Raw genomic sequence first — 25,952 nt, 5'->3', positions numbered from 1 at the left:
GATGATTCAGCTCACCAGCATCTACCCAAACTGAAATTTTTGTTTTGGCTGGATTTTACCTGCTAAGATATAAAAGACTAACACACGATTGCTTAGAGTTTCAATAATGTCAGTTACAAATAAATTATTTTGACATTGGACAAGATTTTATGGCCCCTTGTTTCAAAAAGATCACATAATATTCTTCACTAAAAAATAAAAGCTATTAATGCAAATAATAAATCAAGAATAAAAATATATATTGTAACCAACTTTCATGAAATAAAGCATATCATTTTTCTTTTTTTGCAACAGTAGACATAATCATTATTTGACATTTTAGACTTTCCTGCACATTATCATATGTTATCTTTATTTAGTGCTAAGAATGGGAGACATGGCCATACAATACTGCCCTTTTTAACATAGATTTCACAATACTGAGCTTAAAAAAATGTATTGATTGTATTGATAAGAATTTTTTTTGTCATAGTTTCCTAAGTACTTGACAGGGGACAAGGATGACAAAGATAATTAGCTGTCAAAATACTTGTAAGGTTGTTCAGCCAGTCTTGTAATTCACACACTTTTACCATAGCACATCTGTAGTCTGGAGAGTGACCTCTATTCATGGGAGACTGGGTGAAAATGTACTAAGGGCAAATAGACTTTTCCCTCCCCCCCCCCCCCCCCAAAGCTTTTTTTGTTCCATGTTGCATGTAAACAGCCTATTTGCCTTTAATAAATCAAGCCTATTGTGTCAAATGCCCTTATTACTGTTCAAGGATGGCTGTTCCAGTTTGACATAGATGGTCTCTTTCATGCTACCTTCACATCAGATGTCCTCTCTGTCCAAAATTGGCATCTCACTGTCCTCAAAAAAATGTCTGTTTTCCTTAAGGTGCAGGAAAATCGCTATGTCTTGACCTGTAGAATTTGCCCACCTATGATGGGCCATTAATATGTTGAGTTGTTGTTTTGTCTTCCCCATGCACACATCCCTTATTTATCACTTCCACTGAATTGCATTTACCAAGTTACTTTGCTTGGGGTGGAGAGCTGGGTCTTTCAGATGCACAGACTTCTGTTCCACAGTGTTGTGGACTTGGAAGACACAGAGGTGTAATATTTCCCAAGGATCTTCCTGATACTTCAGCTGCATTCAGGATGACTATATTACGCTGTGTGTTCTGCATTTTCCCTCTTTTTGATGGTCCTGTGTTTTTACCTGCCCTTGTGGATATTTTATTAAAACGTAGCTACAAACAGTCAACTTGAGATGTCTTTTTTTGTTTTTAGTTAATTCAGTTTTTGTTGTTACCATTTTAGCCCAATATTACAGACGTCTTATAACCTCTAGTTTGTGTTCCAATGGGTGGTGGGAGTCAAATGCCAGACACTGACCTGTGTGGGTATAAGTCTGCATGAATAAATTCCTGACATGTCAACATACAGCAACAAATATATATATATATATATATATATATATATATATATATATATATATATATATATATATATATATATATACATTTTATAATTGAAAAGCAGTAAAAAAGCCAGGAAAAGCCTGGAAGCCTGGTGTGGTGATGTCACCCATGGGCTTGAATGGCCCATTCATTATCAGCGATCCTTACTCCTCCTGCAATGGTGTTGCTCATACAGGGGAATGTGATCACTGGAGCGGCCTTTTTTCTTACATAGGTTAGTAAGTATAGGTGTTAGGAGGGGAGAGGAGACAGTTTTAAGAGTAGTTATAATATTAGGCTTCACTTGAACTGCTTTAAATGTCACTTTCCCCCCCAAAAATAATCAATGCAGTGCCTGCACTGCCTATGTTCACTTTCCACCACCACTGAGTCTTCAGTACGTAATTCACTGCTGATTATGCTGGGTGCCTGGTCCCCCCGCTGAGCATTGTGGTTCCTTCCACCAGGTACTACGTCAATACTGTGTCCAGTAGTGAAGTAAAAGTCGAGGAGGAACCACAGAGCCTAGAGGGGGATGGGGCATCCAGATACAGAAGATTCTTTGGGCAATGATAGCTCTGCAACAGAGCAAAGTAGGCAGCAGAACAAGTGAGTATTGCAACTCTGGTCATATCCCTAAACTTATTGAGTGATGTGGTTTTCATTTGAGATGATAATGCTTACATAAGTACTAAGATTGCTACACTATAAATCTAAAAAACCTGCACATACAGTGATAGTTCTTAATACATTTATATCTCTCTTATAATACAGTATGTACCATCAAGTGATTATAATTGCATCTGCTTTGCACATTCCAGTAACTTCAGATGTCTTTATTTTTTTTTGCTATACTGTACTTAGTATGGTCTCCAGACAGGCTCATCCATTCTCCCGCTGCTGGCCAAACTTGTGGGAGAATTACTATGGCTTCCATCTGCATCCACTCCATCACTCTGGTTGGCCAGGTTGTGATTCATCAAGTTGTTTCCAGCTGCCACACTAGTGCAAGAAGAAAGCATTCGTGAAGGAGAACGTTCTCCAGCAACCATGGAGAAATGATATGATCCAGAAGATGTGCCATAGTATAAATGATAAGGAGAAGCATTGGCTTGGAATGGTCCAGTTTGGTTTTGAGATGAACCAGGATATGGTGGCGGAAGGTATGTGGGATGAAAACGTGTTGTGGTAGGCATACCTGTCACACTAATGCCTCCTATTCCAGTTGTTGAAGGAGAAGCTGTGTAGGAAAAAGCAGAAGACATTGCTCCAGGATAGTGCACTCGGGCATCTGAAAATCTTGTCTCTGAGAGAGATGGCAAAGTAGAAAAGGAACGATCAAATGTTCGTGGATCTGAGAAAGGGCTTAGATCTTGTGCTGCAGGTAAAATAATAAACAAAGCTCAGTTAACTGTGAATGACAAACTACTAAACGCAACCAATCAATGCAATCAAGGCTGTATCTGCATAAACATTTACATAAATCTTTTTGTGCTACAAAATAATGTTATTACAGGTGGGGCTTCACATCCTTGATGCCACTTCTGCTGAACACACTCCCATGGTCAGTAAGGAAGTGGGGCAAAGAGAAGCCTTCTGAGCACACAGCGAGGAGAGTTTTCTAGTGCCGATAGTAGACACCTTTTATGTAAGTACACTTTGTATGTTTTATATTATTTTTAATAAAGGGGATTACACTATTGTGGGTTTCTCTGATGTTTGTCCAAAGTGTGACAATTGTTCGCCTAACTGGAAGTGAGGGGAAATCCCCCTTTTTCAATACCTGTTCCAGCTGCAACTGTTAATAGAGTAATTTAAAGCAGTAGTAAACCGCAGTTGGAGAAAAAAAAATTCCCTGCAAGGCAATGTCATAATGTGCTAGTATGCATTGCATTCTAGCACATTATGCAAAACATCTTCCCCCGGTCTTTCTTCTGGGTTCGCAGCCTCTGGCTAGACGAGTGGCCAGGGGAACGATGACGTCACTCCCTTTGCATGTGCATGGGACCTGCCATTTTTACGGCACCGGCTCTGAAGGTCCAGCATGGTATGCAGAGCGCATACGCCGGTAATGTGAATGGCTGCATGCATTCTGAATATCTCTTAAACAGTAAAAAAAAATAGGAGATATTCACAGTACCTTACCTGTAGGTATAAGTGGTGTAACAGAGTTTACTACTACTTTAACTCTCACTTTCCCCAAGCAAGAAGTGAAGGGAAATATTGTAAAGGTAGAAAGTAACAGCAATAAAAACAGCCCAACCCAGCCTGAAGTTCTGCTGTAGATCTGTCTTTGTCTTTCATATTACCAGGTAAGTTCTGCAACTATAATAACTGCTTTTACGCACAAACTCTTTGTGAGTCCCAAAAAAAAAAAGAAACCAAATTTTCTGTCTGCAGCCTAACCATTTCATTTTTGTGTCATATAATAAACTATACAAATTATAACCAATAATAAAACCTGTAGACAGCAGCAGTAGTAAATTGTACAGACATAGTGAAGGATGTAAATCTTCCACTAACACTACTAATTACTATTGTAATTTTACAGATACATTGATACATTGAAGTTTACACAAATTCCCCATCAATAAGAAGGGAATTTTAGCTACCACGCCATGTAAAGGATTAAAACGGTTAACCCAAAGGAAGATGCCTTGTTAATTGCACAGCATAAACTGTTTACTTCATTGCGTGCATCCCCATGTCACACATAATCTGAAGAATTTACACATGGGACGAGTTTACTATTTAATGCATTTCTCAGATGCACTGCAGTTTGTACTGTATATATGCATTTACTGTATATAGTTATATAAACAAAATGTATATATGTGTGTGTGTGTATTTGTATGACGCATTTATACTCATAATATGCGTTGTCCACTCTTATATTGTCCTATGTGGCACAGCCGACTGGCTAGAGTGTTGAAGTGCACTTTGACTTTGCCAATCAAAATATTTCAAGGATATGTTTATTTTCTTCTCAAAATCACACCAGCTGCTTCACCAAGTGAATGAGCCCATTTATCCCTAAGAATTTGCCCATTGTAAGGTTGAGCCCAGGGACCAAGAGCTTCCAAATCTGACTTGATATATCTACGGAAATGTCAATGTTTTGGATTGAGAAAGCGGCGAGGTGTGGTATGTATATAAATTAGAAGCCATATAGAGGTCAGAACTGCTGATTAGTTGTGTCCGTGTTTATGGTTTATGGTGTCATTGCTTATGCTTTGCTAATAATGTGTCTTCTCTAACCTCTAGGAATTCTGCCATGTGAAAGACTGTCTTGCCTATGTTATTAAGTTAATTAATGATAAGAAATCTGTAAAGTAAGAAAATATTTCATTAATTGTTGACGTTTATACTGAGAGACAGCTTAAGGATTATGCAAGTGCCCAGAGACTAGTGTCCCGTCCACATTACAGGTATTTTTATGTAATATATTTTCATCTGTTTCAGAGAACATTTAGACATAAAGGGAAATTCATCCACATTTAAAAAAATAAATGGATTTTTCAGGCCAGTTTACTGGAGGCAAGTGCAGAGGATGAATGCCAGCAAATACAAATGAGAATTTAAAGCTAGAATTAATAATGAGTCATTTACAAACACATCCAGTGTTTCAAAGCAATAGCAGCCACTAAAAGTACGTGTATTATACAATGTATATAGCGAATGTTATGGAAATTTGGATTTCTCTATGAAGAACCTGTGGGCAGATGGAATCCATGTCGATAAAGACATGAGTGAGCGAGTTTGGGGTGGAGGAACATGACTGGCCTGAACAGAGTTCTGACCATAACCCGAAAGAACGCCTTTAGGATTAATTAGAGCGGAGACTGTGAGCCAGGCCTTCTCGTCCAACATCAGTGCCTGACCTCACAAATGTGCTTCTGGAAGAATGGTCAAACATTCCAATAGACACACTCCTAAACCTTGTGGACAGCCTTTTTAGAAGAGTTGAAGCTCTGGGTGGGCCAACTCAATATTGAAATCTACGGACTGAGGCCGGGTTCACACTGGTCCGACAAACGCTCCGACATTAGAAGCTAATGTCGCATGACCTATGAAAATCAATGTTTCCCTATGAGAGCCATCTTAACTGGTCCGACACAAGTCGGTCCGACTTCGAAAAAAGTTCCTGCACTACTTTAGTCCGACTTTGATCCTACTTCAGGTCATTGAATATCATTGAAGTCGGATCAAAGTAGGATCCTTGTCCTAACCATCCGACTTGTGGCATTCGACATGGTGATTACAGCAGCAGTAAAAGGAATTGATCTCACACTGGGATTGTTTTGATTGGTCAAAGAACAAGTCAGACTATCACAAAGTCGGATCAAAGTAGTATCCTGTTCATGAAAGTTGGATGGATGTCGGACCAATGTAGGATCAATGTAGGACTGATGTCGCAGAGCAAAGTAGGATGAAAGTCGTATCACTGTCGTGTAGTATCAGTGTGAACCCAGCCTAAGACTGGGAAGCCATTAAAGTTCATGTGTTTAAAGGCAAGCGTCCCAATACTTTTGACAATATAGTACAGCCCTCAAAATTTACACTCGCCGCTCTCATTTTGCGAGTAAATTTTGAGGACTGGTGAGTGTCTGGCTGGCTGCTTGGGAGCAGTGGGGCGAGCGAGGAGAGGAGGAGCCGCCACGGCTGCGGCGTTCAAACCACGGGGAACATTACAGCTTTCAATTCAATAGCTGTGTTCCCCGCAGCGCGCGTCTTATATAGCCCCTTCCCTCCGGGAAACTGATAGGCAGATCACCCATCCCAGGATTGGATGGGTGATCTGTCTTTCAAAGTTTCCCGGACAAGAGGGTTTGAACCATGGTTTGAACCATTCGGCGGCGGCTCCTCCTCTCCTACCCAGCACAGGTAGGATGCGGGGGGGGGGGAGAAATCTGGCTAATATGTGTGTGTGGGGGGGGAGAACTCTGGCTAATATGTGTGTGGGGGGGAACTCTGGCTAATATGTGTGTGTGGGGGGGAAGAACTCTGGCTAATATGTGTGTGGGGGGGGGAGAACTCTGGCTAATATGTGTGTGGGGGGAGAACTCTGGCTAATATGTGTGTGTGGGGGGGAGAACTCTGGCTAATATGTGTGTGGGGGGGAGAACTCTGGTTAATATGTGTGGGGGGGACTCTGGTTAATATGTGTGTGGGGGGGGAGAACTCTGGCTAATATGTGTGGGGGGGGGAGAACTCTGGCTAATATGTGTGTGGGGGGAAGAACTCTGGCTAATATGTGTGTGTGGGGGAGAACTCTGGCTAATATGTGTGTGGGGGGGGGGAGAACTCTGGCTAATATGTGTGTGGGGGGGGAGAACTCTGGCTAATATGTGTGGGGGATGGGACTCTGGCTAATATGTGGGGGGGGGGGGGGCTCTGGCTGCAATATGTGTGGGGGGGGACTCTGGCTGCAATATGTGTGGGGGGGACTCTGGCTGCAATATATGTGGGTGAGGGGACTCTGGCTGCAATGTGGGTGAGGGGACTCTGGCTGGAAAATGGGGAAATTTTGCTGCATTGGTAGACATGGGCAGGCTGCATTTTTGGGCACGGATTAAGTTGTTGTTAATATTTATTACTTAATTCTACATAAAACATTTAAGTGTAATTTCATGAGATTTATGAGGGCGTGTCTGGGGGTGGGATTAGGGGCAGGACATGGTAGGGGTTGGGCGGGGCAACTGGGGGCGAGTATGCCTTGAGGCCTGGCTAGTAGCTCAGGACTTGAAATTTTGAGCCCTGATATAGTATATATGTATATATCTTCATGAAAGCACATGGTAAAGTAGACCAATGTGGAACAAAATACCTTATTGTATGACAAGTATATGTATTCCAACAGGATCATTTTTTTGGTTTATATCTCTCTCTCTGCTATACATGCCACCTAATCAGTTTCAGAATAGTTAGAATGGTTTGCCAAGAATTTAGATTTAGAATATGGAAACTTCCAACTCCTGCTGACATTAGATATTGGCCCTACAATAACAGTATATGTTGTTTCTCTCATAGCTGGATTCTTGTGGGGAACAGGAAATTCCTATGTTTGCTACTAGATGTCAGACACAATTATGGTACAGCAGCTGTATAATGTTCAGGTCTCTTTTATTCCAAATAGGACAAGGTTTTATATGTTTTCCTTAAGCTTAGCTCAAACAAGAAAAACATTTACAATAATTGAAGCTAGATGGAGAAGTAGTGCATTTACAGTATGTGAGGGTTGGGCTGTGTTAGTGGGGTAGCCTCGCTACTATTATTTTTTTTAGGAAATATAAAAAAAAGTATGTTTTGGTTAAAAATACCTTTTGTGCATTGGAAGTCACTCAATATTAAACATTTGGAATTTCTATGTCTAAAAGTATTACAGCAACAAAATATACTGTAGTCATACATTACTAGACCTTTCCCAATGATGTGACACATTTGAACCTCACCAGCAACAATTAGGTAGCATAGAAACTTGCGGGGAGTTATTTTTTTGCCGAGGAAACCGGTCATGTGTACATTTTTATCGAGGAAACTGTCGAGAAACTCGACGAGCCAAAAAGAGAGCAAGTTCTCTATTTCCTCTACGGAAATGGAGAAACTTGCCTTGTCGAGTTCCTCGACAGCCTCACAAGGAACTCAACGAGGAAAACGATGTGTTTCACCCATCGAGTTCCTCTGTCGTGTGTACGAGGCCTAAGTTGCACCCAGGGCTGATCCTGGGCAGGTGCTCAGGGTGCACCGCACCCAGACGCCGCAGAGAGGGGGTGCCAAGGGTCCAGGGTATCATCAGTCATGATCTTATCTGTAATCTCTGATCATCTTTTGTATCATGTCTGCAATCTCTGACCATCTCCTGTAGTATATCTGCAATCTCTGACCATCTCCTGTAGTATGTCTGCAGTCTCTGACCATCTCTTGTATCATGTCCGCAGTCTTTGACCATCTCTTGTATCATGTCTGCAGTCTCTAACCATTTCCTGTAGTATGTCTGGGGGCTCTTTCTAACAGACTCTAACCGAGGCCCTCTCTGTGTACATTAGAGGGAACCCCCTCCAGGTACCATTATAGTACTCTGCTTCTCTTTCTGTATTTTGTTTATTGTTAAGAGATCATGGGCAACTAAGACTCCTTAGGGGAGCATCTCTGTGTTTGAGTCCTTGCCATAGAAACATTTGTAAAGGGGAGGGGTTAGTAAGATAACCACGTCCATGTGGGGGCACCAGAAATATTTCTGCACCCAGGTGTCTGTGACTCTAGGATCGGCCCTTGTTGCACCCACAGTGAAAGAAAAGTCTAAAGAGACAGAATTAGGTTCCCTCTGGCTGATGTTCTTGGAAATCACTATGCTGCTTGCATGTCAGACAATGGCCATTTCAAGAAAAAACATTTAGTTTTGTTCTAGTCAAGGATAAAGTGTAACAAGTGTCCCTTTGACCACTTCCCGCCCGGTCAATAGCATATTGACGTCCGGGACGTGGTTGTGTTATCCTGACTGGACGTTTATTGACGTCCAGCAGGATAACAGCCGATGCACGCCCGGAGGCTCTTTACCACGTGATCAGTCGTGTCCAATCACGATGTAAACAGGAAAAGCCGTTGATCGGCTCTTCCTCACTCGCGTCTGCACCAGCATGGCACAAACAAATTTGTGATGCCCAGCAATGCCACCCACCAGTGTCATCAGTGCCACCCACCAGTGTCCATCAGTGCCACCTATTAGTGCTTATCCGTGCCCATCTGTGCCCATCAGTGCCCACCTATCAGTGCCCGTCCATGCCACCTATCAGTGCCACTCATAAGTACCATCAGTGCCAGCTATGAGTGCTCATCATGCTTTTTGGGGATATTTATTATAGCAAAAAGTAAAATATATTGAATTTTTTTCAAAATTGTTGCTCTATTTTTGTTTATAGCGCAAAAAATAAAAACCCCAGAGGTGATTAAATACCACCAAAAGAAAGCTCTATTTGTGGGTAAAAAAAGGACGCCAATTTTGTTTGGGAGCCACGTCGCACGACCGCCCAATTGTCAGTTAAAGCGATGCAGTGCCGAATCGCAAAAGGGGGCAAGGTCCTTAACCTGCATATTGGTCCAGGTCTTAAGTGGTTAAACATCTTAAAAGGAAATCTGCTTCTATTTTTCATGCCAGTACCAATCATACATCATGCCACCTTATTTACACATTACATTTTGTTACTTTGACAGTTCTAGACACAATGAGGTTGATTTACCAAAACTTGAGAATGCTAAATCTGGTGTAGCTGTGCATGGTAGCCAATCAGCTTCTAACTACAGCTAATTCATGTAAACTTTAACAAAAAACTGGAGGCTGATAGGTTTCTATGTGGAGCTGCTCCAGATTTTGCACTCTCCAGTTTTAGTAAATCAACCTCACTTACATACTAAAGCAATGTAGTAACCTATAGCAAACTATTGCACCAGTCATTATTTTGAGCATCCAGAACAACGAAGGATGATTATTAACTGGTTACTATGATTTACTCCAGATTTGATGTTAAATCAATTAGATGGCCTTTTCTGTAGGTTAAAATAATGATACAAATACAGAACATAGTTTGTTCTCATGGGAGGCCGACAAGACGATCAATACCTTATTCACTGCCTCTGACCAAATGAAGTGCTGCCTTCCCACAGGAGAAACTTTGTGGAAGCTACTTAACAAAATATGGTATTCTTCACTGCCCCTAGCATGATCACATAAGCAGAACGCTTACACATATAAATACATGTGCTCTTATATACACACACACACACACACACACACACATTCACGTGCTTGCCTTTTAGTAGTGCTGGCACTTGCAATGACAACTCGGCAGTGTTCTGTTTAATTGCATGCCAAATACCTCTTGCTTAGGGGCATTTCCCATGGAGATGAAAAAGCCCTTGTTTCCAGTCCCAAAATATTGTAAACGGTTATGCTGACAACTTGGTTAGGAGGAAACAGTGAAGGATAACTGTTCTAAAACATCCAGAATTTAGCAAGTCACCTAATCATAATTTTAATCATAAACTTAGTGATGACATGTTTTAAAGCTCTTACCAATAAAGAGAACTCAGTCTTCCTAAAGTCTGTGTATTATTTATATCAATGTGCACAAAACTAACCTCTTATTTTTTCAGCAAAATAAAAATTTGGTATTCTACCGGTTTAGCGGTAAAAGGGAGATGATGAATCTGTTGCATAAAACAATGTGTTTATTCAAATATATCAGTGTCTCTTATTAAGATTTGTGTGGTGAAGGGACAAGATGCAGGTGAAGTTTGTAAAATTTCTGTCAGGCAGCAACAGCGATGAGGGAAAAACACATATTTTAAAAGTCAAGATTTGATCCATGCACCAAATCTAGTGCATCATAAATCTCAGTCTTTTTTCTTTAAGCCTTAACGTCTTTACTAAAATATCCAGTAGCAAGTATGGAAGTCATGATATGGAGCAAGTGCAGGAACTGTCATTGTGTCTCACAAAAGATTAGAATGTCAGCTCACACAGAATGGATACCCTATTGTAATTTGTGCGGATCTCCATTGGAAATGTTAGCTGCTTGACTGTTTCTGACTTTTTAACCCCTTCATGCCCAGAGGTCACATAAACCTAGATGCCCTGGATGCCCTGCCCTGAAGCCTATAGTCTGCTTAACTTATTAACTGAACTATAACTCTATAATTCATTTGCATTCCTAAATAGTTATTATGTTTAAGAAAATATAAAGCTTTTCTTTGGAACAACGATTTAAAGCCCAAGTCCGGGCAAAAAAAAAGTTTTCCCATGCGGTGCCCGCACTGCAAATGTCAACTACTCATTTTGACTAGGGGTGAGGAGAAAGCTTATACTCACCCGATTCTTCGTTCAACTCCATGGTTCAGCTGTGGACTGTTCCTGGTCTATGGACCCTTCTCTCGGCTTGATGACATCATGAATATTCCACAATTCAAGTGTGGGGTGCCTGACTAGTCTTGTGCTAGGAGGATCGGCGGATTAGGTAAGTATATGTCTCTTCTTCTCTCCCCTAAACAAAAATGAGCTGTTAACCCATGCAGTGCGGGTACATCCCCACTGCATAGGAAAACTTTTTTTTGCTTGTAGATGGGCTTTAATCTTAACCCAGCTTTGCCTTTTTCTATTGTAGGCTGACAATTTTTCACTTTTTTTAGAATAGTGTAATTGGATGTGACAATTACAGTATTAAATGGAAGCACACTGCCATCTTAAGCTGCAGTTCCATTTGACAACCTAAGGCTTATTATATTTAAATGAAACCTTCAGCCTGCATTTGATCACAATGTCATAGCTGACACTCTTAATTGGTTCCCAATCTTTAGTGTCAGTAATCAGTAGCTTTCAGTAACATATGGATCTGACAGGTAGCAGCTGTGACCTGTCAGCAGGGGGAACAAAGATTAAGGTTCTATCAGCATTGGGCAGAGGAACTTTAATGTACAAAGTGTAGGTGGTAGGGTGTTATTCTATCACTCCTCCCCCGTAAATTCTTGCCAATCCTTTTTTCCTGCTTTGCTCTGTTCAGCACCAGGAACATGGAAGAGAATGAGATCTACTCCTTGGGACAGAGCTGGGACAATCAGCATTGTCATATGGGGAGTCCCTAGCCCTGTATAAATTATGACTTCTTCAACTCATAGCTAACGTAGGACTAACTCTCCTGAACAAAGCGGTGTGGGAACGAAAAGAAGACGAATTTATGTTGCTGAGGAGGGCTAAATTGAGTGAGCTTATTGTGTTTCATTACAAGAGTAAAGCACGGTTTCACTTTAAAATACTTTATGACGATGTAAGACAAAATAGATCATAAAATCACTTAATTAATTTTAGATCATGTAGATAACTGCAACAATGGATGTTTCATCTTACCTTGTAATTGAGATTGAGCTTGGCTGCTGAATGGGTTTGGGTTAGCCAGTGATGGTCTTGGATTTGGGTTTGGCTGAACCCTTATACTTTGCCGACGTATAAGTTCTAAATCACTATAGCGTTCTGTGAAATGCTTCCCCTGTTCTTCAAGTTTCTGCCGATGCCCTGAAATAACCAGAAGTAAATAGCAATTTAATCAGATACAAGAGGCTGTGATATAAATGGGGGAGGGGGAGGGGGCTAGGGGACAAAGGCATAGCAATTTTCAATTTTGCAAGATAGGTACCTAATGATAAATTACCGTTCTTTTGGCCACAGTTGAAACCATGTTTATGTGTGAAATTAGAACAGATTCATAGTGGGTTTATCAAGCAAAGCTTGCACATAGGCATCTGGTCTGCAGATGAGGCAAGATATTAGTTTACACTTTATTTATATTTATGACCACATTAAAAATAATTCTAATGTAATTTACTAAATAATGCTGGGTCATCGCTCAGATAACTTATTATATTATATCCTATTATGACCACTCAGGCTCGAAGCCTGACCCCAACCAAAATGCACAGCCTGGTCATCTAGTGGGAGGGTTAGGAATAGGACCTTTCATCCTGTAATTTTTGTGAAGTGTAAAACCTCACATCTTTTAAATTCTTTATTATCCTGCACCTCCAAGTTACAATTTATGACTTATTTTTTGCTAGGTAATGCCTTAAGTGAAAGGAAACATCTGAGTGAAAATATAATCGCAAATAATATCCGGCACATAATTTTGTCAAAACCATCTATAGCTTCACTGTAGAAAAAGAGCAATAGCTATTAAGGAAATAATATGGAAAGGTTGTGAGTCCATAGATTCTAACAGCTATTTCGTTTTCTATAGGGACCTTGAAATAACACATTAGAAACATAATTTGTTGTTATAAGGAGAATAAAACAAGCTGTAACTAGATTTACACATGTAAGATTATATACTTTAAAGCAAACTTGTGCTTTGTCCAGGGCAAAGCAACAGGTTTATTTTAATAGCAACCACATCAGCAGCATGTACTGTCTTTCCTTTTGCTCCCCCATCCACGTTTTTCAGCCACTGGCAGTGATGAAAATGCCTCCCGTGTGATAGTAATAATGTCTGGGGATTGGTCACTGCTGAAGTTTACACTGAATTGCCTCTTTCACTTCTGAAGCCTAAATGGAGCATCAGGGGAACAAATGGAAGGTAAATATGTGCAGCTGGTAAGGCTGACATTGGAATGGAACTGTTGCTTAGCCTTCATGGACAAAACACTGGTTAATTTTGTACACTTTCGGCCGAGGAAGCCGACGAGTTCCTCGTTGAGCCAAATAGAGAACATGTTCTCTATTTCCTCATTGTTCTATGAGGAAAGTTGGCTCGCCGAGATCCTCGGCGGCTTCACACAGAACTCGACGAGCAAAACGATGAGTTTTGCCCGTCGAGTTCCTCGGACGTGTGTACGGGGCCTGATAGACAAAAAATGTCATGTATGAACATAAGAAAAATAACAAAGGTAAAGTAACTTGATTTTATTAAACTGAGTACAGATGGAAGTATAAAGTAGCAATATGGAAATAATTTAAAACTACTAAAACAGACAAAGTAGAAAATAAATAAGAAATAGAGGAAAGTACAAAAGTATTAAGAGACTCAACAAAAATGTTCTTGGCTACCAACGAGAAGAAAGGAAGAAAACTGGTTTTCATATACAGGATAAAAAAGACAATAGAAAAAGGAATACATAAATTAAATGAAAAAACAAACAAGAAAGAAAAGTAATAATATACGCAGAAGAAGAGTGAAAAAACAGAAGAGATAATCAAGATAGAAATCAGCTCAGTGCAATTCTTTAGAGTTAAGAAAAAGCTTTGACCAAAAATAATGATAAATATGAAAACCTAATTGGGAAAGAGAAGACAGTACTTAAATATTGGGCTGAGAACTTTGAAGAACTATCAAAGAAATGTAGAATCTCAAAATGAAAATTGAGAAGCTTTTTTTTAGCCCAGCCATTGAAAAACGGAAATTCAGTAAAACACGAAGTGTTGATGGCATAAATTCAGAATTGACAAAACATGGAGGGCTGATTTTATGGAGGTCGAGGTATAAGGTATGGAGGTATATATGAACTACTAGTAGCTGAGCTTTGGAAGGAGGCACAAATGTTAGAAAAGCTGAAAATGGAAGTAACTTGCCCAATCTAAAAGAAAGAACATTAAAACAACATGTAAAGATTTTCTCACAAACTCCCTACTAAATCTCTCATATAAAGGAACAACAAAACACGTATCAATAGATTAGAAGCTTATGTTGAAAAGGTCTTGGGAGGCTATCAATGTGGTTTTTGGAAAAATAGGTCAACAACTAATCAAATTTTATGCATGATGCTGGAAAAATTAGGTAAATATATTATCAACTTACACTATCTGTTTGGGTCTATGATAGTGTAAGAAGAAAAAGTATGATTGAAAACATTACACGAGTGTAAGTATAATATTTATAAATTAAAGAACTAAGTAAAAGTGCCAGGACAAAAACAGGAGAAATTACAGTGAAGGCGGGTAGAGTGATGTCCTGTTATGTATGTTGTTGAATTTTAAGAGACTCTATGGGCCAGATTCACATAGAACTGCGGCGGCGTAACGTATCGTAGATACGTTACACCGCCGCAAGTTTTCATCGCAAGTGCCTGATTCACAAAGCACTTGCGATGAAAACTACGCCGGCGGCCTCTGGCGCAAGGCGGGCCAATTCAAATGGGCGTGTGCCATTTAAATTAGGCGCGCTCCCGCACCAGACCTACTGCGCATGCTCCGTTTCCTAACTCCCGCCGTGCTTTGCGCGCCGTGACGTAATTTTTTCGAACGGCGATGCGTGTAGCGTACTTCCGTATTACCGGACGTGTTACGCAAACGACATTAAATTTTAAATTTCGCCGCGGGAACGACGGCCATACTTTAGACAGCAATACGATTGCTGACTAAAGTTAGGGCAGGTCAAACGACGACTAACTTTGCAACGGGAAACTAGACTAGCAGTGATGTAGCGAACGCAAAAAATCCGTCGGGGATCCGCCGTAACTGCTAATTTGCATACCTGACGCTGGTTTACGACGCAAACTCCACCCAGCGGCGGCCGCGGTATTGCATCCTAAGATCCGACAGTGTAAAACAATTACACCTGTCGGATCTTATGGATATCTATGCGTAACTGATTCTATGAATCAGTCGCATAGATGAAAACAGAGATACGACGGCGTATCAGGAGAAACACCGTCGTATCTCTTTGGTGAATCTGGCCCTATATTTTTAAGAAAAAAAACAAATGTTTCTATTGGGTATGAAATGCCACCCTAGCATTTTCAGAACACCCCTGCTTCACCAGAATGTTGGACTGTTCTGATTGGTAAAGCTTTGGCACGTCCTGATGGTACTAACGTTTGCCCACTGCTTCCTGCCTCCTGCACATTCCTAATGCCTGGTGTGGCAGTCCATCTTACTGATAGACACTTCATATTGGCAGACTAATAGGAATGGAGATGTGGGGTGTGGGGGGGATCTATTTAGCTCTGGTACTGTCTGAAGGTTTTGGAGTTTTGTCAGACTGGCCAAGAATGGGGGCAAAGCAAGGGGTACTGAAAGCTGTTACAGATATGTGTATACTATTTTCGAAGTGCACATTAGCGAATTAATCCACACTTTGGATGATTGCCATGTGTGAAACCACACTTTATTAAAAAAAAAAAAAAAAAAACTAGGAAATGCTTTTTTTCCAAATTCTTGAAAATATACTTTTTTTCTGAAGTTAATAAGGCAACTAAAAAAAATACATTAAAAATACATATACAGCATTCAAAGTGTAGTTTCATAATTGCCAGCTAAATTCATTATTAAATGTAAATTGTAGACTTTTTATAAAAAAAAAAAAAAAAGATACCCGATCCCATAAAATAACAAAAGTGCTTACTGTTAAATGCAATCCTACTTAAAATGCATTGGAATAGATTTACATTATCACTAAATTGTCATTTTGATAATTGAGTACTGTCAATATAATTATTAAATATATAAAATATCCTGCTTTTCAGCTCGTCATGATTTAGTCACATTCTAAATAATACCATTCTATTGCTGGTACATAGGACACATTGTTTATAGTAAATAGTAAGGCATAGGATTTATTAATATAATACTAAATCAATAATCATCTCACATCAAATATTCTGCACACTGAATAACAGACAGTAACGTCAATACACAGGAAAAAAGATTGGGGTGTTTTCCAGGAATCAGCTGGGTGAAATTCTGCACTGCAGAAAGTAACTTGAGAAATTTACTGAATTAGCAGCTAGCAAATTAAATTGTGTCCCGATCTTGAAATTAAATAATGCCTTTGGGAGATATACGATGCTGTATTTTCATACATGTTTCCATATGACAGATCACATTCAGAATTGTGTAGAATGCCTTTATATAGATTGTATCGTTGGATGTTTTTAGATTTATTAATTATTTTAATTCTCTATGATTTCAGATCTATCAAATTATTGGAGGAAAAGTGGTTGGAGAAAGGTTACATAAATAAAAATCTAAAAAAGGATGCCAACCAAATGGCAAACCCACACAGTGGATTCATTTTTGTATGTTCTGCTGCAGTGCAAACAAAAACATAGGTACATAGGTAAGTATGAGGAACAATAATTTTAGGTGGAATGCCCTTTATTTGGTTTACTGAAACACTTCCTCTGCAAAAAAAGTGGAAATAAAATAAAGTATGCAGCATATCATAATTAGTCTAAGAAGTGGCTTTAAGTTGGTGTACAACTCACCTATCCCACGTAATATGGAATCGCCCCAGATTTGAAAGTAAAATGCTATGTCCTATATTGATTTAATACAGGACATAGCATTATAACATGTAGTTATGCTATTCCACGAAGGACTTGAGAAGGGAGCAGAAGTCTGTGGAATGAATTTAATCAATACAGGCAAAAGAAAAAAACAAAATGACCCCCCCCCCCCAAATTCCATATCAAAACCTTGTTCTACATAAAGGGCTAGTGGGGATTTTTAATGGGAACCCAATGCAAAAAATACACGTCAATTTTCAGAGCAAGAAGTACTTAGAGCCAGGCGATTGTAGGTAAAATTGCTGGAAACAAGACTTCTTCATAGTAAAAACAACCATCACTGGCAATTTTTCAGTTCGGGACAAAAATTTACAATTATTAGCCAAATGCAATTATACATTTTACAGCTGCAATATGCAGTCATTATTATCAGGTTTTTGATATTTACCATCATAAACATTATTCATGTGTAGCACCCTGCTCCCAATGAGTGGGTGCTATATGTTAAAATTATAGTTGTCTGAGCAATAGTTTGGCTCAGAAAGATTGTATTCAAATTGTGGTTCTGTTTCAGTTCAGCTGGGTTGCACGTTTTAACACCTGACAGTAGGTGTCACTGTCACCACTGGTCAAGATTGGAAATGCAAAAGATTGAATGTATTGGGTACTCCTTTTTCAGAAGTGGCTCAGGGGGCGTGGTCAACCCAATGTGCGTTCTGGGAGAGGGTACTTAAGGGGCAGACACCATTTTGTGGGGTCGGCTTTTCCTGATCCGGACCTAAGGGCCCTGCTGGACTCAGGGATGTATTGGCGGTTCCCGCCTCTGGGCCACATTGGCCTGAGGATCCTTTACTGAGATGTAGGCCCAGGAGCTGCTGAGGCCTACTGATCCAGGGATGGTCCTGTGTCGCCTTGCCTGCTGGAAGGGACCGAACAATTGAGGACTCAATTGGAGGATGCATCCGCACTAAAATCTACCTCACAGTGCTGCTGGAAGGGTTGAGAGATTCTGGCACTGTGAGTTGTGCTCTTTTCTTCAGAATTTAACCCAGATCGTGGTTACACAAGTCTGTGGCAGAGACTATTGAACCAATTCTACTTTCACCAAGTCTGTGGCAGAGACTATCTTTTGATCAAGCTTCGCACCGGCTGTTAGGCCAGTGAGAGTGGGCCTATCCGGTGGTCGCTGAGTCCAGTGTGGAGACAGTTGTTGCTCTGGACCTAGGAGAATATCCGTGATTTGCAAGTAAGATGCCTGAATCTCCCCTAAACCTCCATCCCTCTTTTCTGAAGTTTATTAAAAACCCTCTCTGTAGGAGGGAGAGAAAGAGACTAGGTGTTTGGCGCAGACATTTCTTTCTTTAACTACCTCTTCAAGGAGAACCCCTGAGACGAGTGCATGGAACAGTAAAGTAACGTCAAGCCCAAATCTAAACCAGCAGCTCCTTCGGGGGTAGTACTACACATGCATTACCACACATATTACTATGCATATTATATAGAGATTAGGAAGGCAAAATGAAAAGGTTTCTATGATATGCTAGGACATAAATCTCTGCAATAGAAGAAATCTAAAGCGAAGTGTAGTTATGCTATTCTATGAAGGACATGAGAAAGGAGCAAAAGTCTGTGAAATGAATATGTTGAAAGTGTTAACCAATCAGATCGTAGTTGCCATGTGTTTACTGCAGCTTAGGCAATGAAGCTGTATGACAAGCACATTTCCATTATGCAGTTTTTAAATATGGCCCATCAGAGACTTAAAGTGGTTGTAAACCCACATTTTTGACTTTTACCTACAGGTAAGCCTATAATAAGGCATACCTGTAGGTATAAAGAATATCTCCTAAACCTGTACGGTTTAGGAGATATTCCCCCCGCAATGCGCCGCTGATTGCAGCGGCGCATGCGCAGTGGGGATCCTCGGCTAAAGGACCGGCAGCTGCCGGACCTTGCCGAATTGAAGTCTCCCGCGTGCATGCGTGGGATTGACATCATCGCCGCTCCAGCCAATCACAGCGCTGGAGCGGCGATACCCGGAAGACACGCCGAGTCAAGATGACATCTCGCTCAGCGTGGACCAGGTAAGTTCCTCTCACCTCGTTCCGAGGTAAGTATTTCATAATCAGCTAACATGCAGTGCATACTAGCTCATTATGGCTTTTGCCTTTCAGGTGAAAAAATAATTAAAAATAATTAATCGCTGGTTTACAACCGCTTTAAGTTGTGTGTTTACCTTTCGTTGCATTTACACATGTCTACAATGGATTGCTTTGCAGATAATTTCTGCTGTGCACTCAAAGAGGTGTGTCCTATTAACACACGTTAATTATGGTTGTTTGTAATGCACCTTCCTTTTCTCTTTCCCTAAGGAGAACCATTACCAAAGCACCTGAATACAAACACAATGCAAATGACAAAAAGACTATCCAATTGCAGTGTGCATGTACTCATATACTTAGCTAAACCTATCGGGGTGGGGGTTAATTTGCATATGATAAATAACTATAAATGGACCTACTTTATCCCTTATAATGATTTTGATGTTTTCTCAGGGTCAGTGTAAAAAAGACTGCCTGCAGAAAGTTGAACATTCCCAGCTCTGAAGTGGGAAGACACACGCCAGAAGGGTGAAATGAGATGGTCACACTACATTCCTTTGTTTGTTAGGACTGTACAGTGGGAATCTTTCAGTCCTTGCCTGGAGCACTAGGGACATTTATAAAAAAAAAAACTGAGAGTTGTCTATAGAGGGAAATCTTTTATTCTGATCAGTGTTTCACTATCATGTGCAGGGAATTAGGCTAAAAAGGACTGTTATACAAATATTCAGACCATACAAATTATTCTGGTCGCAAATTTGGCTTTGAACAGAATGAAGGCATCAGGCAGCTTACTTAGCTGGGAGAGAAAATGTGAGCCAATTTCAGTTGTGCCGATGGTATGTTCTTAAAATTCGGTGCAAAAAAAATAGTTAAAGTCACATAAAAATGTACTTTAAGGTAAATACCTCAATTTACGTCAAAACATGTGTTAACCACTGCAGCCCCGGAAGATTTGGCTGCTCAATGACCAGGCCATTTTTTGCGATACGGCACTGCGTCGCTTTAACTGACAATTACACGGTCGTGCGACGATGTACCCAAATAAAATTGATGTATTTTTTCCCCCACAAATATAGCTTTCTTTTGGTGGTATATGATCACCTCTGTGGTTTTTATTTTTGGTGCTATAAACAAAAGAAGAGCGACAATTTGGAAAAAAAATACAATGGGGTTTAGTTACGAAAGGCAAATCCACTTTGCACTGCAAGTGCACTGCAATGCAAATCAGCAGAGCTTCCCCTCATTTCATATCTTCCCCTCAGATCTACAGCGACTGAACTTTCAAGTGCACTTGCAGTGCACTTGTAGTGCAAAGTGGATTTGCCTTTCGTAAATAACCCCCAATATTTTTAACTTTTTGCTATAATAAATATCCCATATTTTTAAAAAATTTTTTTTTTTTTTCCTCAGTTTAGGCCGATATGTTATCTTCTACATATATTTGGTAAGAAAAATCGCAATAAGCGTATATTGATTGGTTTGCACAAAAGTTATAGTGTCTACAAAATAGGGGATAGATTTATGGCATTTTTATTATTATTATTTTTCTTATTAGTAATGGTGGCAATCTGCAATTTTTATCGGGACTGCGATGTTGCGGCGGACAAATTGGACACTTTTGACACATTTTTGGGACCATTGACATTTATAGAGCGATCAGTGCTATAAAAATGCACTGATTGCTGTATAAATGTAATTGGCAGGGAAGGGGTTAAAACATAGGTGCGATCAAGGGGTTAACTGTGTTCCCTAGGTGTGTTCTAACTGTAGGGGGGATGGGAATGTCTAGGAGGAGAGATAGATCGGTGTTCATACTTATTATGAACACACAATCTGTCTCTACTCCCCTGAAAGAACCAGGATTTTTGTGTTTACACACACATATTACGGTTCTCTCTCTCCAGCAGTCATCGCACCCGGGCACACGCTGCGGCCGCACATGTCTCTGGCGGCACGCATGCGCCGCTAGTGGCCAAAAGAAAAAGCAACGTAAGGTAACGTCGATTTGCCCAGCCGAGCCAACCTGCCACAGTAAAACTGTGGCGGCTGGTCGGCAAGTGGTTAAATCAGATAAATAAATTCCAGGTGTATCAAATTAAAAAGTGTGCTAACGCTTATGGCCAATTTACATCTATGTGTTGCAGCAACACATGTGTTAACATGCAGTTACCACATCAAATGTTAAATGCATTGACACATCCCAACACACTAAGGTAGTGCATATGCTTTACAGTATACAGTATGTATTGCATCTGTGTATTTAGCTATTTGCCTTAGTTCCGTCTTAAAGGGGTTGTAAACCCTTGTTGGCAAGCACAGAGGTCAGGCATTTCTTGTAGTTGATGACCAGGTTTGCAGACAACTCAGGAGGGATTTTGGTTCACTCTTCTTTACAGATCTTCTCTAAATCCTTAAGGTTTCTTGGCTGTTGCTTGGCACCTCAAAGTTTCAGCTCCCTCCACAAATTTCTATAGGATTAAGGTCTGGAGACTGACTAGGCCACTAAATGACCTTAATGTTCTTCTTCTACAGCCACTACTTTGTTGCCTTGGTGGTATGTTTTGGGTCATTGTCATACTGGAAGACCCATCCACGACACATCTTTAGTGTTCTGGCTGAGGGAAGAAGGTTCTCTGTGGTTCGCTGTAATCGGCCGAATGATGTCGCAGGCTCTGAAAAAATGGCACCAGCAGGCCGTTTCTTTAGTGCGCAGGCGCCAATGACGTCTGTAGCAGCGTATATAGTGAAAATTTTCTAAACTGTGCAAGTTTAGGAGATATTTACAGTACCTAGAGGTAACCCTTACTATAGGCTTACCTGTAGGTACAAGCCGAGCTGTATCCTGGCCTAGGCCAACAAGGCCCAGGCCTAGGGCAGCACTTTGCAGGTGGGCAGCACAAAAAGAGTCCCCGCCGGCTTGCGCTACACTGTTAGGAAAATTAGTCTAGCGCCCCCATAAAGCGCCCGCGCTGCTTCTGGTATGTGGGCGGCCGGCATTCCGCAACTGTGGGGGGGGGGGGGGGGGGGGAGTGCTTCCAAATTTGACTGTTTTATCATCCTGGACCACAATCCTTTCTCACTGTGGTATGTGTTTCTGCTGCACCATTTACTTAAAGTAGAACTATAGGCAACACTTTTTTTTTTCATTTTGGATAGAGTAAAGGAGGGTTATAGCCCCTGTCAGTTTATTTTTTTTCCTTCCCTGTTCCATTGCAAAGATTTCCCTTCACTTCCTGCTCTATGGGCAACCAGGAAGTAAGAGGAAATCGAAGTAAATTAAGGGAATCCATTTCCCCCCAGGCCCTCAGAACTAGTGTCCTCACTCGAAAATTTCAGGGCGGGTCTTAAACAACACAGGGTGTGGCCATGACAGGAAGGGGTGGGTCATATTTAAATTACAGGGGTGCACAAGTTTAGTCAGGCCTAGGGCAGCACAAAACCTAAATACACTATTGGGTACAAGTGGTGTAAAAGAGTTTACAACCACTTTGAATAAAGCTGTGGTAGCTAAACAGGTATCACAAGAATGGTTGGCCAAAATTAGAAACCGTTTAGAAGGTAAACATGTATTTGTTGCAACTGTATTTTGTTTCGTTTGCTTGGAGTTTCACTTTAAAGCAACACAAATGGGTATGAGTGGGTCAAATACTGAACTCGGGTCGCTTTTGCATTGTGTCAGATACTGCAACAAGAGGAAGTTAGATTATAATTTTTATGCAATTCAAAACATATGTCGTGCTCTACATTTCCCAGTGAATCAATTCATCCTTTTTATACATCTGTGTACCAAGCGCAAGTATCTTATTGGTGCCAAAAATCTGTAACCATTCAAAATCTCTTTAACGCTGCCAGAGAAGGAAAAATGATTAGTAGAGATACAATAACACCAACGCCATGTTTTTCAGTATAGGCTGCCCTTAGAAAACAAATATTTTGGCAATGATATTAGGTACCGCTACAGGGAGGCAAGGATTTATGACAACAAGCTTAGTCAGTCAACTTTTCTCCAAAAATAGCATAATTTCGTTAATTTGGCAATTATACAACAATGAAACAGTATTGTCTTCCTTCACAGCATGGGTGTAACTGAGATATTTCTTCCCTTTTCTGCAGTGGCATCAGTGACAGTTTAGACCTACTAGTAATACTAAGGCCCCGTACACACGGCCGAGGAACTCGACGTGCCAAACACATCGAGTTCCTCGGCCAGTTCAGCCCTGAAGCCGCCGAGGACCTCGGCGGGCCGTGAGCTCCCATAGAACAACAAGGAAATAGAGAACATGTTCTCTATATCCTCGCCGAGGTCCTCGTCGGCTTCCTCGGCCGAAAGTGTACACACGGCCGGGTTTCTCGGCAGAATTCAGCCAGAAACTCGGTCGGAAGCTGAATTCTGCCGAGGAAACTGGTCGTGTGTACGGGGCCTGAGAGTTGGCTTTCTAATTACTTCTCATTGCAGCTTGTGATTCAGATACTGTTGTAACAGTAAGCCCCATGTTGCAACATCGGCGTGATTTGACATGCAATTTGACATGTCAAATTGCATGCCAAATCGCAGCCTATTGCCGGCAATGGCACTGTCGTCCCAATCGGTACGAGGCCTGCTTTGTGGCTCCGCACCAGTCTCCAAAAGTAGTTCCTGCAATACTTTTGGTGACTTCAGGGGTGATTTCAATAGACATATGTGCATGAATCCACACAGATGTCTTTCAAATCGCCCCTGAACTCGCACTGAAATGAGGGTTTGAAATCGCCTGAGTTCAGCTGAACTTGCAAGATTTCAAACCTGCATTCAGTGTGAACGAGGGCTTAGGGATATATACGCAAATGGCCTAAGCCAATTCCCTGAATATTCCTTTAGAAGCTGCTGGGCCTAGTTCAAGTAAGCAGAGACAGGGGTGGGCTGGCCACCTGACTGTTAGCATTTAGCTACTCAGGGATGTGCAGATTGCTTCTCATCATAATTATTTGTTTTCTATGTTACTGTCTTTTTGGTAGTGCCTTAAAAATCCCACTCCTAGTGGTTATTTTTCCATAAATGATACCCCCTCTGTCATGTTCAGTTGGCAGTAGTGGGCCACCTGAATAGAGCTGTGCCCCAAATGTAGGCCAAACGCTTGGTTCACGGTTGCTGCATGGCATTTACATACAAAATCCCTATTCAGCTTTCAAAGAAAAGGGCATTTAGGAAGCAGCACTATGATATTAATGAATGCCTGGCAGCTACTGCTCTACTGCCCTCTAGAACGTGTTCCACCATGGATCACTTTATTTTTGTGAACAAGCCCTTGGTGAGAATGGATTATCTAAGATTGTCTTCCTCGCTTTTCAGACTTGCTCTTACATTTAAAATGTTTCCTTGAAACAAATTTCTTTAAAATTTTCTATACGTCTACCTCTCCAGACACTGCCTTACACACTGTATTTAATTGTATGCACTTTTTAGACCACAAACTTTATTAAAGTTGAACTTCACTCTCTCAATCAACGTCTCAATCAACACTGACTATTTTTAGTCCTTATTCTGCTAGAATTAGTAAACAAATAGGAAAATATATCATATTTACTTGTTTTGAACCTTTTTTTACATTTCTACTGTTACTTCCTAGTTTCATGCATAGGCAAATGATGGCATACATCCCAGGAGTCTTCAGGAGGGGAGAATGGGTTTTATCATCTAAGAACACTGTCCTCGTCTGCATGTCTGAGCTAAGGACAGATTCCAGGAAGTAAATGCTATCAACTGTCCTTCTCAAGATCCTAGGGATGTTAATGGTAAAGTTTGGTAAGTTTGGCGATGGTAAAGTTTTACCTCTGAGACCATTCTGGCTAGGAAGTCTTTTTAGAGCTTATTTAAAAAGCAGTAAGCTATAGTTCACAGCAGCCATCATAAATCAGCTTCTACAATGTGGGTCAGATCCACAAAGATCTGCCCCGGCGCAGCGTATCTGAGATACGCTACGCCGCCGTACCTTACCTGGCTTTGGTTCGAATCCAGAAAGAATTCGCTCCGTAGTGTATCTCTCGCGGCATAATGGCGCGGAATTCAAATGCGGCGAGTAGGGGGCGTGTTTCATTTAAATGGAGCGCGTCCCCGCGCCGAACAAACTGCGCATGCGCCGTCCCTAAATTTCCCACCGTGCATTGCGCTAAATGACGTCGCAAGGACGTCATTGGTTTGACGTGAACGTAAATGGCGTCCAGCCCCATTCACGGACGACTTACGCAAACAAGAACTCCAAATAGCAGCTTTAACTATACGCCGGAAAAAGACGAAAAAAACGGCGTAAGAAAATGCGACGGATGCTCGTACGTTCGTGGATCGTCGGAAATAGCTAATTTGCATACTCGACGCGGAAAACTACTGAAACGCCACCCAGCGGCCGCCGGAAAATTGCATCTTAGATCCGACTGCGTACTAAGGCGTATGCCTGTCGGATCTAAGACAGATGCCGTCGTATCTGTTTGGTGGATACCAACCAAAAGATACGACGCGCAAAATTTGAAATTACGCGGCGTATCAACAGATACGCCGGCATAATGCCTTTGAGTATCTGCGCCTGTATGTTTAGTAAAACAAATAAATAAAAAAAAAAAATGTCAATACAAAACCAAAAAAAAGACCGCTTCAAATGTTGTT

The 25,952-nt window shown here is 40.9% G+C and overlaps 1 protein-coding gene across 1 annotated transcript in view; it reads right to left on the bottom strand.

Moving 5' to 3' along the window:
• Window positions 1–1,492: 1,492 nt before the first annotated feature.
• Window positions 1,493–25,952, bottom strand: part of RUNX3 (RUNX family transcription factor 3) — a 66,305-nt gene continuing 41,845 nt past the window's right edge. Inside the window, exons 4-5 of the mRNA XM_040337143.1 lie at window positions 12,346–12,510; window positions 1,493–2,826 (exon numbers count right to left, since the gene is read on the bottom strand). Coding sequence (XP_040193077.1) covers window positions 2,309–2,826; window positions 12,346–12,510 — 683 coding nt within the window. The 3' untranslated portion in view covers window positions 1,493–2,308. The remainder of the gene's footprint in view (window positions 2,827–12,345; window positions 12,511–25,952) is intronic.

The sequence above is a fragment of the Rana temporaria genome, chromosome 2 (assembly GCF_905171775.1).
Source record: "Rana temporaria chromosome 2, aRanTem1.1, whole genome shotgun sequence".
In the NCBI taxonomy this organism is placed as follows: Eukaryota; Metazoa; Chordata; class Amphibia; order Anura; family Ranidae; genus Rana; species Rana temporaria.
This window is presented reverse-complemented; position numbering and strand designations above follow the sequence as displayed.